Source organism: Mastomys coucha, unplaced genomic scaffold, assembly GCF_008632895.1.
Source record: "Mastomys coucha isolate ucsf_1 unplaced genomic scaffold, UCSF_Mcou_1 pScaffold6, whole genome shotgun sequence".
Taxonomy (NCBI): Eukaryota; Metazoa; Chordata; class Mammalia; order Rodentia; family Muridae; genus Mastomys; species Mastomys coucha.
In genome coordinates, this window is record NW_022196912.1 from 122,694,402 (window position 1) to 122,707,478 (window position 13,077).

At 48.4% G+C, this 13,077-nt stretch overlaps 1 protein-coding gene across 5 annotated transcripts in view; it reads left to right on the plus strand.

The window, feature by feature from the left end:
* Wdr25 (WD repeat domain 25) overlaps nucleotides 1-13,077 on the plus strand; it is a 137,490-nt gene that overhangs the window by 13,011 nt on the left and 111,402 nt on the right. Inside the window, exon 1 of one of the 5 annotated variants that reach the window (XM_031355287.1) lies at nucleotides 5,827-6,555. The exons of the other annotated variants lie outside the window; for them this stretch is intronic. Within the exon in view, the coding sequence (XP_031211147.1) occupies nucleotides 6,463-6,555 (93 nt within the window). The 5' untranslated portion in view covers nucleotides 5,827-6,462. Of the gene's footprint in view, nucleotides 1-5,826; nucleotides 6,556-13,077 lie in introns of those variants that run through there. 5 annotated transcript variants of the gene reach the window in all.

Genomic DNA, 13,077 nt, shown 5'->3' on the forward strand with positions numbered 1-13,077 from the left:
GATTTCCATGGAGGCTTGGATTTGCATTTTTATATATTACAGAATCTCGCTGATTTATCATTGTTAGTGGATCTGATTATATTAGGGTATCTTGGATGTGCTTTGTAAAAAGTGATATATTTCACATTCAAAGACAAGGAATTTATGGATCCAAGTGCCAGAGCGAGGGTTTAGTTCAGTTTTGAAAGAATTACTCTTGATGGATTTTTACGAAATGAGGTTGAGAAGTGATTTGGTGCGTGGAGGAAGGAGCCGTGGAGCATTATGCAGATGATTGGCAATTTATTCCAAGCACGAGGCAAATCTGTTGGAAAAGGGAGGCGCAGCTGGGTAGGAGGGGCGGGTTGTGGTGGTGGGCGTCTGGTATTTGGGGAGCGAATGATTAACAGTGAGTGCATGGAGGGTAATTAGGTGAAGGCGAGGAGAGAATTTGTTGTGTGTTAACATGCACACACACCAGCACATGGAGAGATCATCTGGCCATCCTTTATTTGGCAGTTGTCCTGGGGTACACAGTCCTGGAGTCTGTTTGCTCCTCTCTTCCCTCTCACCTTCCTGGGAAGGCCCCCTGTGTTGCGTTGCGGTGGCTTAGGTGTTGAGATCCAGGCTGCAGACAGAGCTTCTGAGAAGAGTTGTAAGCTTGCTTTCTTTTCGTGGGAGGTGAAGTGTTTCTGACACTCTCTTCCCTCTAGTGAAAGCCGAGATGAGTTGGAGGCCAATACCAGAGATGCTTCTGGTTCCCTTCCCTTTCCAAGCGTGTGGTTCTCAGAGCAAACACTAAAAGAGCTGAGAAAAGCAGCGCAGTGGCTAACCCTGTGTGCTCTCTGCTCTCTGGGAGCCTTTGTGGTTGAACTTGAGCAGTTTGGTGCACCCAGGACAGCTCATGTGCAAGTGGTACTAGGCATGAAGGTGCTGGCCCTGCCCTCCCCGGGGAGCTTGTCTCTGCCAATCTCATCCTGTATCATTAAGGGGAGAATAGAGCAATTTGGAAAAATGCTTTTAATGGAATTGAAAAATGCAGATTGCAAAATTGGCACACTTAGGAGTTGAGACAGTCTAGTGAGTTATTTCTTGTTGCTTTTAAAACTTGGACACAGAAGACTCTTAAAGGAGCCTGTCTAGTGCCCAGCGATGGTCCTTGGCATCTTAGGGAAGGGGTGCTTCTATATTTCATTTTGCTTCATTGTAGAAGTGGTCACATTTTGAAAAGAAAATGGGAGAAATGGAAAGCCTTGGTGCTAACACTTGCATGATGGCAGAGCGCATCCCAACCCTTGCTCTCTCCTGGGCTCTTTCCCTGAGTGGACCTCAGGCTCTGATCACACCCCTGGGAGTTCCGAAACCCACACTACCAGACTGGGATCCTGCCACCTTCCATAGCTAGGTATGCTGGGATTTGCCTGTAATTCCAGCATTTGGGTGCCTGGTACAGGAAAGACGTTTGAGGCTAGTCTAGGCTACATAATCAAGACTCTGTTTCAAACAAAGCATGTACACCTCCATAGTAGTGGTTCCCCTCAGTCTTACTGGAATTTCTCAGGAAGAGAGAGAGGGTGGGTTGCATCTCTCTTGACTCTCCAGCTGTTGCTGTTTGTTTGTTCTAATCTAGAACAACACTCTAACCTAGACTTGTCTGGAATCCATTCAGTGGCCCAGCTTGGCATGAGCTTATGGCACCCTTCTTGTCATGGCTTCCTGAGTGCTGGAATTATAGACAAGTGCCACCATGAATAGCTGCCGTATCTTTCTCTTGTCCTTTGCCCTGATGACCAGCAGGCCCAGGTGTCTGATGTGGCCTTTGTATGTGGGCTAAGAACCTCAGGTGTGGTAGCAGTGTGGGAATACCCTGTTGTTAGCCAGGATCCTCACCCTCCCTCCATCGAGCTTCCTGAAGTGTGAGGTGGAGGGACTTTTCTACAGTGAGCTTGCCTGAGGGTCATGAGGTGGCAGGGGGAGTCCCTGACGTGTGTGTGTGTGTGTGTGTGTGTGTGTGTGTGTGTGTGTGTGTGTGTTCTTTCAGCCTGTCCTGGGTGGTCTCCACTCTCTGCAGCTTCATGTCCTCTGTGATGCAGAGGAGGGGTCTCGGGTTGGCGTGCCCGCTCCTGACCCTCCCTTGTGGCCTGCAGTTCTGCTCCTTCACTCCTGTCAGCAGCACATCTCTTCTGTGTACCCAGACACACAGTGTTCATTTCTGTTGCTCCACAGTGTTAGCTTGTAGCTCACACCAATGTCTGTGTGCACAATAATCATGTCTCCCTGTCCTCCACAGGGACAGAATTATTACTTTTCCCCCCAACATCTGCTAATTTAATGGCATCTTGTTTGAGGGCCAGATGAGTTCATTTATGGACAGTGTGGTTAGACTCAGGCCTGGCACCTTGTGAATGCTAAGTAAGTGGTTTGTCATTGGGGTTCCTGTCCATTAATCTCCCATGGTCTTAGCATTCCCCATCTCCAGGCAATTTACATGCTAACAATATTGACCCTCATCATATCCTGCCTCCTCTCCTTCCCCCAGGTGGTGTTTGAGTTCTGGTATTTCATTATCAATTTTTTTTTAAGCAGGGAAAACCTAGCATCTTTTGTAGTCAAGTCTGCGGACTGGCTTCTCCCTTTGTAAGTGTCCAGCTGCTTTAGGCATGTCCGCTCATACCCTGATAGCTGATAAATAGTCACCTATATTTGACCTTCATCTAGCAGTGATTAGCTTGAGCCAGTTTCAATTCTCGTCACTGGGTCCCAGGCAGGCCACATGGCACTGTGATGAATGTGTGCTGGGTGCCAGGGATCGATCAGCATATTAAGGAGCAATGCTGCCGCCCCAATAGCCCTGCTTTGAGATGCTTCCCCACACCAACACTGGCTACTAATGATTTAAAGTGACCTTCCCACCCAGCTTTATTCTTCGGGGCACAGGTATACCATGGATTTCCAAATCTTGCCCCAAAGAAGAAATGTGTTTTGACCCTAAAAGAAATGCATACTGCTGTAAGAGAAACCAGAAGGGTGAAAGGAGTGAAAAGGGCCACTCTCCACTGGAGGCCACAGCTGTAAGCTTGAGGGTACATTTCTCTCTAGTCTTAGAAATAATCCAATGAGGTTGCACTTCAGCTGTGCACCCACCCAGCACCCTGTAGCTGCAGCCTGGGTTGCTGTAATTTATTGCAATGATATGAAAACCCCAGGGGTCCTTGAGACCTTTCCACTGGGTCAGAACTATTTTCATAATCACACCTAGAAGTTATTTGCCTTTTCTACTTCCATTCTCTCAGGAGTGTAAACGAACTTTTCTACATGACAGGCACTCCTGCCATAGATTAAATACCCAGCAGATATGAAAGCCCAGCTGTCCTGTATTAAGTCAGGCAGCAACGTAATCCACAAAATGTAAACAATGCCTTCCCACTAATTTCTTTCTGCTATGAAGAATCTTGTTATTTTTATAAGAAACATGTTATTTATATTAATGTGTGGTGGATTTATTTTTGCTAATTCTATACAAGTTCATAAATATTTTCAAATATCTTTCTTTGGTTTTCATTGCTGATGCACTATCAGTAGCTGTCGTGCACACAGTCAGCAGCTCTCAGGGCCCTTATTGTTCTAGGCTGTGTGGGAGAGACCAAAAGGTTTGACAAGTGTGGTCTTAAGTAACTTGCAATCTCTTTTGGGGGGGCCTAAGTGTCTTAGTAGGAATGGCTTCCCATCCCAGCTCTGGGTCAGGTGACTAGGTTCTGCTCTAGCTGTGTCCCTTCTTTCTGCTTGGATAAAATCCTAAACTAAGTGGCCAAAACATGATGAGGGGTTCTACGCCACCATCTGCTCCATCCCTGGTGACTGCGTGAGCCCTGGTCACCCTGGCAGGTGACTGCGTGAGCTCTGGTCAACCTGGCACCACCCTCTTGTCCCTTTTTGGTCCACTTGGGCTTTTCTTAGAGAGCACACACAGTTCCAACAGCCTGTGCTTGCCACTTAACATTCTCCCAGAGCCCTGTCTGCTACCGCACAACCAGCCTCTGTGTCTTTGGAGGGCCGTCAATTTTCACTGGTTCTGCGACGCTCTATCGAGTTGATTAACTGTAATTTACTTAGCCGCCCTTGGACACCGAGGTGGTTTCTAATTTTTGCTGTTACAGATAATACTGAAGTGGTTATCTTCATGCATGAAACCCTTTTCTGTTGGATTATTTCTTTTAGATTGATTCCCAGAAGTGGGGCTGCTGGGTCAGAGGGTTGTACATTTCCATGGGTCCAGATTCGCCTCCTGTCACATTGCTTTCCAGAAGGATTATACCAATTTGCACTGCCACTGAGAAGCTTCTGTAATAACCAACTATTTGGCTTAACTATCATGCCTAGAATTTTCCCTTGGAGCCCCAAGGGGGCAAAGGCCCTTATCTAAGTGAGCACCATCTATAATTATTTAGACTAACACCAAAATTGCTTTCAGAACATTTTTAACCTGCTGGGTTTAGAATTCTAATTCTCATACATGCTAGTATTAAAAGTTTCACAAGCAGCTATTTCTGTCCCCCTCCTCACAGTGTGTTTACACGGCCCAGCAACCAGAGGGGAGCGTGAGAGCTTTCATAAACACAAGTGGGCTCTTTCTACACCAGTTAAAGTGTTATTTTGAAAGGTATAAAAACACAAATTAAACCACATTTTCATCGTAACCTTTGGTTAGAAGAGTTGTGTGTTTTCATCTGCGCCTCTTCACACCCCCTCAGTCTTCTTTAAGCACATTCTGGAAGGTGCTGATACCTCCGACACTTGCCGTGTCCATGTCCTCACCTTTCTGGGCCATGACACCTGTCACCCTGCTAGGGCTGTTAGGAAAGGGGACATGTATGCATCCATATTGGTCTTGAGGGCAGCAGCAGTGCCTACTGAGCAAGATGCACTGAGAATTTGTCAGCACTCTGACTAGTAGAGGGCTACAGTAGCAGTCAGGCAGGACCCCGATATATTGTTGCCAGGTGGCAGAAAGTGCCTTTGCTGTGTGGGGTTGGAAGCTTGGGTGGTTTGTAGGCCTCTTTAGGGTTCTGTGAGGCAGCATACAACCTGTGCTTGGGTAGTTCTGGAGAGCCTGGCTTAGCCTAGTTGTGGGGCTTCGTGCTGTGCACATACCCCTGAGAGTTGAGACCGTCGTGTCCTCATTGCTGAACTTCAGCCTGCGCTTGTGTGAACTAATTGCCTCCTAGGGCTGGAAGGATCAGGCAGTTAGAAGTGTGAAGCCACTTTGTAAACTATGAAGCCCTTACAAATGGAAGGTATTATCCGGTGCTCCAAATGGGGTTATTCTGTAATTGCCTTCTAAGCCTCACTGCTGAGCAGGTGAGCCTTGCCACCTAATCTGCCTGTACTTCTAGGCCTGGCTGATTAGCACACTCATTGTAACCACTCACTCCAGTAGGCCCCTCAGGGGCCTTGGCTGACTGTTTTCCAGTTCAGTAACGCGATGTCAGCTATGATGGGTGAAGTAGCAGAGTTGGGTAGCTCAGCTCATGGGCTTCTGAAAGTGGCTGCCCTGGGGTACTGGGACATTGCTGCATGGCTCAGGAGTTCCTCTAGCTTTGCCTGGGTTGTCTGGCTAGCTGAAATATAAACACAAAGGACCCCAGGGACTGCCTGGGAGATAGGTAGTCCTTGACTGCAGGATCAGAGGCCCTGACCTTTCCTTTCCTCTTTCATGTGACATCCACCTGTCCATCCACCTTCCTCACCCTGTGGGAAGTTCTGGGTCTATGCAGGACTCTATGTTTGAGGAGAATATGCACACCCTGGTCACCAGGAAGGCTAGTTGGGGACAGACATCAGAATGAAAAGGTGTGACCACTAGTGTTGGGACTGAAATCTAGAAGACAGTGGGACAGATCTGTCAGGTTTTGAGGCAGGAAAGTGTGGGGTTGAGTCTGAGCCTGGGCTAGGTGACAGAGAAAGAGACGGCAGGGAGGCTGGCAGTGAGAATCGGTCACATGCAGAGCTTGACCGAGTTAGTGGCTTTGGGCCAGGATGGTCCAAAGACATTTGTGAATGAGCCCTTTGAGCCTCAGGGTCTGGGAGACCTCTCAGAGGTCTCAATTACACTCCTGTCCCTGGACCTATCCTCCCTCCAATGCATGCAGGAAGCATCTCTGTGGAAGGTGATGTGTTAACTCGGTCCAGGTTTGTTCAAGGGCCTTTGAAGCTGCTAGGAGCTAAATCAAGACGGTGATTGTGCCACATCTGTTGAGATGTTTGTATTCACGCTCTCAGGTAATAGTCTTGGGCCGCCGCTTGCAGCTTGTGTGTTTATTTATTACTTATTTATAAATCATAAATCCGGAAAGGATTTGAGGAAGCTTACAATAAAAGACATGAACACAGTAAAGCTGTTAAAACAAAACACAACATTAGAGCCATCTGAAAAAAGAGGGAATACACAGAGCAGGGGCAGGGCCTCCAGCTGCCTGGCTTTGTATGCCCTCACTCTGTAGGAGGCACCGGGGGATGCAAGTTCTGTCATGTGAAGTAGCCAGCACCACATGGGGACCAGGGCTCAGAGGACAGAAAGTGAGTCTCTTCCAGGGGTGGTGATCTCTTGGAGTCAGCCTGAGGAGGGGCTGTATGTAGGTCTCTGGCCAATGCAGCATGGGTTGTTCTTTTTTCTGTGCCTCAGTTTCTTTCTAGCACAAGGTGTTAATGAGAGTCAGTTAAGGGAACTGCCAGAGATTTGGCCTTTGGAAAGTGTTGCTGTTAATCTGACTTAAAATTCTTGTGGTCACTGTTGTACTGGGCTAATGGCTCCAGTCCTTTTCTTCAGCCCCCAAGTGCAGAGAAAGGCGATGATAGTCTGGGGTCTCTGTGTGAGTCCTTGGCTCTGTCCACACTGATGTCACCTAGAACGGCTTGTTTCTTGTTGGTTAAAAAACATTTACAGCACTTGGAGCAATGGGAACATACTTTTTAATTATTTCCCGGCATGTCTACAGCAATGCTGTTGTCAAGGAAACCAAAGCCTCTGAAAAGCTTTTCAACTTCCCTGTCAGAAGAGGACTCTTGTGCCACCCTCATGTTATCTGTGGGAATGGCCCTGCCCTTCTGTAGCAGAATCTGTTTCCTTTCCTCTAACAGATAGTCTCCCCGGCCTTTTCCCGGGACGTGGCAGGTTAGGAAGAACTGCTTGCATTCCTAACATAGTATTTCATGCATCCTGCATCTGCTGCAAGAGTTGGGTACTAGGACGGAGCAGGATCAGAGATGGATGCCTGGCCTAGTCTCCCCTGTGAGGAAGCAGCACAGGGGTCGGGGCGGGCAGGTCATGGTGGGGCAGAACCGTGAGTGTGCTGGAGGGTGGAGGATAAGATGCTCTGGGGCTGTTAGGGCACTGAGGAGGCATGGTAAATGCACAACAAGGCCGTGCTAGGCAATTCCAAGCAGACTGCAAAGGCCTAGCCATGTGGCAGAGTGTACTACGGTCCGTTAACTAAGGCAATCCAAGGAGGGTGGCTGGCTGGATACCTGAGGCCCAGGAGGGACAGGGAGGGCAAAGAGATTCCAGCACTGCCTTCCAAGTGTGTGTGCTTTCTGTGGTCTGAGCTGCAGCTCCTTGATGTGTGGAGGCATGTCACTGCTGTGTTCCAGCTCCAGAGGGAAGGGCGCTGCCAGCTCGCTCAGGGTTCAATAACTCACTCTGGCTGTGGGAGTGTGGCTCCGCTGTAGTGCTGCAGCCGGCACACCAGTAAAACTTTACGGAGGTTAAACCTGTCAGGGTGCTAGTTTATACGAAAGAGATGAATCACTGTGAGAAAAACAGACTCTTAGTTTCTAACAGTCCTTCTTATTTTTCTTGTAAAACTTTTAAAAGTAACCCTAGATGTATAAAGAGTTGTAAAGCAGCAGGGAGCGAGTGCCTGGCCTTCCCAGCATTCCTCACTATGCTGGCCTCTCACACAGCCCTAAGAGCTTAGCATCAGGCAACTCTGCTGTGCACTCACCTGCATCTTACGTGTCCCTTTTCTGTTCCAGGGTCCAGTTCAGGGTACCATGCTGCATTTAGATGGAGCATAGCTTGGCAGGTGATGTGTTTCAGGGCGTCTGAAGGATAGGCTGGAACTAGTCCTGACCACTTACTCACTCTGAGTCTCCTGTGCTGCAGCAGCCCTCCCTGGCCAACACGAGGGGACAAGTGTGAGGATGCCTAGCTGAGCATAAGCTCTCAGCTCTCCAGGGCTGCTGCTTCGTGAACTTGTGAACACGAGAGAGGGCTTGCTCCTCCCTCGGTGAGGCTGACAGAGTTTGTGTGTAAAGTGCCTGGTGCTCAAGGGTACTATCTCCCACTACAGCTTCCTCCTCCTCCTTCTCTCCCTCTTTCCCCTCCCCCTCTTCCTTCTCCCCCTCTTCCCCCTCTCCCTCTTCCCCCTCCCCCTCTTTTCCTTCTAGGCTTGACCTGGCCAGCCTTTGGATGCAGACATTGTTGAGAGTTTGTGTTTAGACAATTCCAGCACATCGGCGTTTTCAGTTTTCCTGTGGTTTATCGGATAATTGAATGTATCTTGAGGCAGCAACTGAGAGTTGAAATGTGTTGCCTTTAATGAGTGAAACAAGCTCTCCTTGCATACAGATAGCTGCACACTTGTGGGCGCTCCCATCTCCAGCCCTGCTCCTCCCTGTCTCTTCTCTCCATCCTCTCATGTCTTGTTTTTACTTTCCCCTTCTGCTTGCCCCAGTCCTCCATCAACTATGTCCGCCTCCGCTTGCCTTTCCTCCTTTCCCCACTCCCTCTCCAATTCCCTTCTTGCATTCCTTTCCCAGCAACAGGCCAGTGAAGCTGTTGCTACGGTAACAGAAGCCTAGCAGAGGCTCCGCTCCGCTCTCCCTATGCGGCTAACAGGATGACGCAGATTGCAGATAGTGTTGACTTCTAGAACCATCTGAGAGCTCTGGCCTGTGGCCTCTGGAGGCCCTTCATCTTCCAAGGGCCACATCAGCACCACAGCTTGTGGTTCTGTTCAACTGATGGTCATTTTTTATTTGGAAACTTCAAAATCTGCTTTCCTGCCACTCCAAAATACTGGTTGCATGTGTGGAATAGTGTCCCCTGAACCCACCTATATGGAGATAGATGCCCAGGGGAGGGAGCACTGTAGGAACAAGTCACAAGCAGTCTTTGCTGAATTGTTGGGATGAACGAATGGTTGCTTTAGGATAGGGACTTCAGGTCTAGTTGGATTTTAAAAACTCCAGTGTTTAATCTCCTCCAGTAGGTGTTTGAGAAGGGCTTGCTGGTTCTAAGCCTTGGGTCAGGACTTGCAGAGCCCAGTTGCCCCCTCAAGGGGTCTGTTAAGGAGCAGGGCTTGTGTGTGTACACACGGCTGTGTTGGTGCGTGCACACACGGCTGGGCTGACGTTACACGGATGCTTGTCTGTCACAGTGGTCCAGTGAGTCCAGCTGCTGCTCCTTCTGCTTTCGCATTAACTAGGCTTTGTGGTCCCCTTGGAGGGTCCACAGAGCACTTGGCTTCGGGGCCACTGTGGAGCTGGTTGACAGTGGTGGCAGCCACACTCCATCTGGGTTTGACTCAGGCCCAGCTTGCTGGCATTAGTGAGGATTTGGAGCCCTGCCATTGAGCCAGCACCAGCTAATAGCCCAGCAGGGAAGAGTTAGTCCATGGATTATATTCAAGTTAGTCCTTATTCCCAAAGGTAACTTTGTTTAATAAAAACCTTAAGCCTCTATTACTGTGCTTATGGGTATCCTGGCTCCAGGGTGTACAAATACGACTTACAAAACTCAAATATTATTTGTGGTGGTGCACAAACATGTTCATTAATAGAGGGTGTGCTAAAAGCACAGGCGAGTTCCGTCTGTGCCTGAATGGTCTTTGTGCACTTGGGTCTTTTTATTTTCATAATCACTTGGAGCTTATTTAAATGCTGCCCTTTCAGTAGTGAATTTTCAAGGGAGGATGCTATGTTGTGTGAATAACTTCACGGCTACCCACAGTATTTCCAGTCAGTTGCTGTGACTTAAATTGATAATAGACCCCACACAGCAGTTGCTAATGGGGGATAATCTGGGAGTGTTTTGTTATTGTTTTTATTTTAGAAGAAAGGTTTGAAATTAGCATAGTAAATCTCTGTGGGATCTTTGCAAATAAAAGAATATCCACGTTAAAAACAACTTTCAGGAAAGATGTATGGTAATGAATAAAACATCAGTGAGTGAAAATAAGCGTGTTTAATTATTCAAGTAGAAGTAGTAATTTAAACTAATTATTGCTTGCGGATTTCATAATTCAGTTTTTGTCTCGCAATAATATTTCCTCTGGGCCTCTGGGGCGCGTCAGTGGCTGCCCCCGCTCCGTTCCTGGGGCAGAGAGGCCTCCTGCCTCCCCAGAGACTCAGCGAGAGAGTGTGGGGTTGCTCAGGTCCCTGTTTCTGCCCTGCTCCTTCTGCCTTCAGTCCATAGCAGTCCCCTGTGCACTGTCTAATTAAGCACTTCCTTATTAGCCGCCTCTGGTTGGCTCAGGAACTCAGAGCAGCCTGCACATTGATTTCCAAGTGGGGGCTGGCATCTCCCCACTCAGGGTCATAGGCTTCCATGGCATGCATGGCTGCTCCTTCTGCCTATACCCCCACTGGGTAGTTTCCTGCCCTTTATGGCTGCCTCAACTTGCATCTCTTCTTGGAGGCATCTGTTCACCCTCTGTGGGAATCCATCCCCCTTCTATAGCTTTGTGCTATCAGATTGTGGTCTTTTTGTTTGTTTAAATTTTTCATATTGGGCCTTTTCTTTTTTTTTCTTACTTTGCTTCTGCTTCTAGGGGAAACATGATCGCCTAGAGGAATGGAAAAGTACTGGAGGAAACAGGAAGCAGGCTGATCCATCATTCCCTGCAGCTTGCAGTCATGGGCTGCTCTGGCACAAGGCTTCTCTAGCAGCCTTGGTGGGTGCTCTCTGTAGTTCAGCTCCTCTTGCCTCTCCAGGCTCTGGGCCTTGTGTATCTTTTGTGCTATGGGTGCTAGGAGGGCCTGGGACTCTCTCCTCCACACACTTCCTGAGGTGCCCCTGGCGTCAGTTGGTGCTGATGACGGAGGAGTAAGTGCTCAAAGTACTTTTGCTCAATCGCGAGAGGCTTTTAAAACCCAGTTATTACTGCTGCTCCTATGAATGCCCATAATGGCACGGGAGGTTTTCTGAACCTCTTTATTGCGCAAATGCTGCCTGGATCAGATCCTGACAATTCAGGTGAATTATTATTCTGCCCCTCAGAATGTGAAGGGAAAGCTTTCAGTTTGTGACTTCTTCTTCCCAAGTGCCCTCTGTCAAAAGGTAGTGACATGTGACAGCCATTCTTACTTTGCTGTAATCACACGCTATTCCATCTCCTGCCCGAAAGCTTTCCATCTGTCGGGTAGGAAGGACTGCTTTTATTTCAGACACTTACCCCTTTCCTTTGTAGTTACCTTCTCTTAAACAACAACAACAACAACAACCACCACCAACAACAACCACCACCACCACCACCACCACCAACAACAACAACCACCTCCTGACTTTACAGGCATGATCTGTGGGAAGAGTGACTCATTTCTTTATGAGGTTATTGCCATGGACAGGGGTGAGACAGGTGGGACACAGGAGACAGATGGAGTGATGACGCTGGTTGCCAGGGACCAGAGGTTCACCTTGAGTCACCAGCTGAGGCACCAGGCAGGTCAGGTAGCCGCTGCGGGTTGGGGTCCTCACTTGGGAGAACATGAAGGTTTGACCGGTCTCGGATGTGCTTTCTCTTGCAGTCATTCTGTGACCTCCAGAGTAGCTGCAGCATAGTGCAGTGACGACAGAGCTCCTGCAGAGCGTTGCAGGGAACATTTGCTGTTACTCTCCATGGGACCTCCGGAGGAGGCCATTAAGGAAACAGAGAAGAAGTTTGTAACACTTTGCAACCACTCTGGAGTAGAGCCAAAGGCTTGCCATAAAATGCTGTGTATTGGGGAAAATGAAGAGCCTGGTGCTGGGGGCTTCTGTGTATCTGGGAAGGCCAATGTGGCCAGGCCACATAGTACCCATCTGTACCTTGGCTCCCTTAAATGCCACCTGTGCACCCACATTTGTTCACCTGTGCAAACGTGTGCCACCACCATTTTTATACCATTTGATTCTTTGTGTATGTGTGCCCATGTGCACGTGGCAGCTGGATGGCAGCACTGAGAGCCACCTTCAGTCACTTTCCACTCTCACTGAGTCCAGAACACGATATATTTCAACCAGGTCCCGGAGCCAGCAAGTCCTTGTGGTCTGCCTGTCTCTTCTCACAGTACTGGGATTACAGACATGTGCTGCTGTACCTGAGTTTTCTGGGGATGCTGGGGATCTGAACTTAAGACCTCATGCTTGTGCATTGTGCTGGATAGTTTTATGTCGACTTAATACAAGCTGGGTCACCTGAGAGGAGGGAACTTCAATTAAGAAAACACCTTCATAAGATTGGGTTGTAGGCAGCCCTGCAGGGTATTTTCTTAATTAGTGATTGATGTGGGAGGGCCCATTGTAGGTAGCACCTTCCCTGGGTTGGTGGTACTGGGTCCTGTAAGAAAACAGGCTTATCGTGCCATGATGAGTAAAGCCAGTGAGCAGCACCCCTCCATGGCCTCTGCATCAGCTCCTGCCTCTGGGTTTCTGCCCTGTGTGAGTTCCTGTTCGAACTTCTTTCGATGATGAGTAGTAATATGCAAGTGTAAGCCAGATGAACCCTTTCCTCCCCAGCTTGCTTTTTAGTTGTGGTGTTTTATTGCAGCAATAGAAACACCTAACTCAGTAAGCATTTTACCCATTGAGCTACCTTCCTAGGCTCCTTTTGATTTTTTAAACACCTGTTCTAACATTGATTTTATTTATTTATTTATTTACTTATTTATTTAGGCTTTTTGAGGATATTATTTATTTATTGTAAAAACTTTTGGGTGGTGGTGGCGCACGCCTTTAATCCCAGCGCTGGGGAGGCAGAGGCAGGTGGATTTTTGAGTTCGAGGCCAGCCTGGGCTACAGAGTGAGTTCCAGGACAGCCAGGGCTACACAGAGAAACCCTG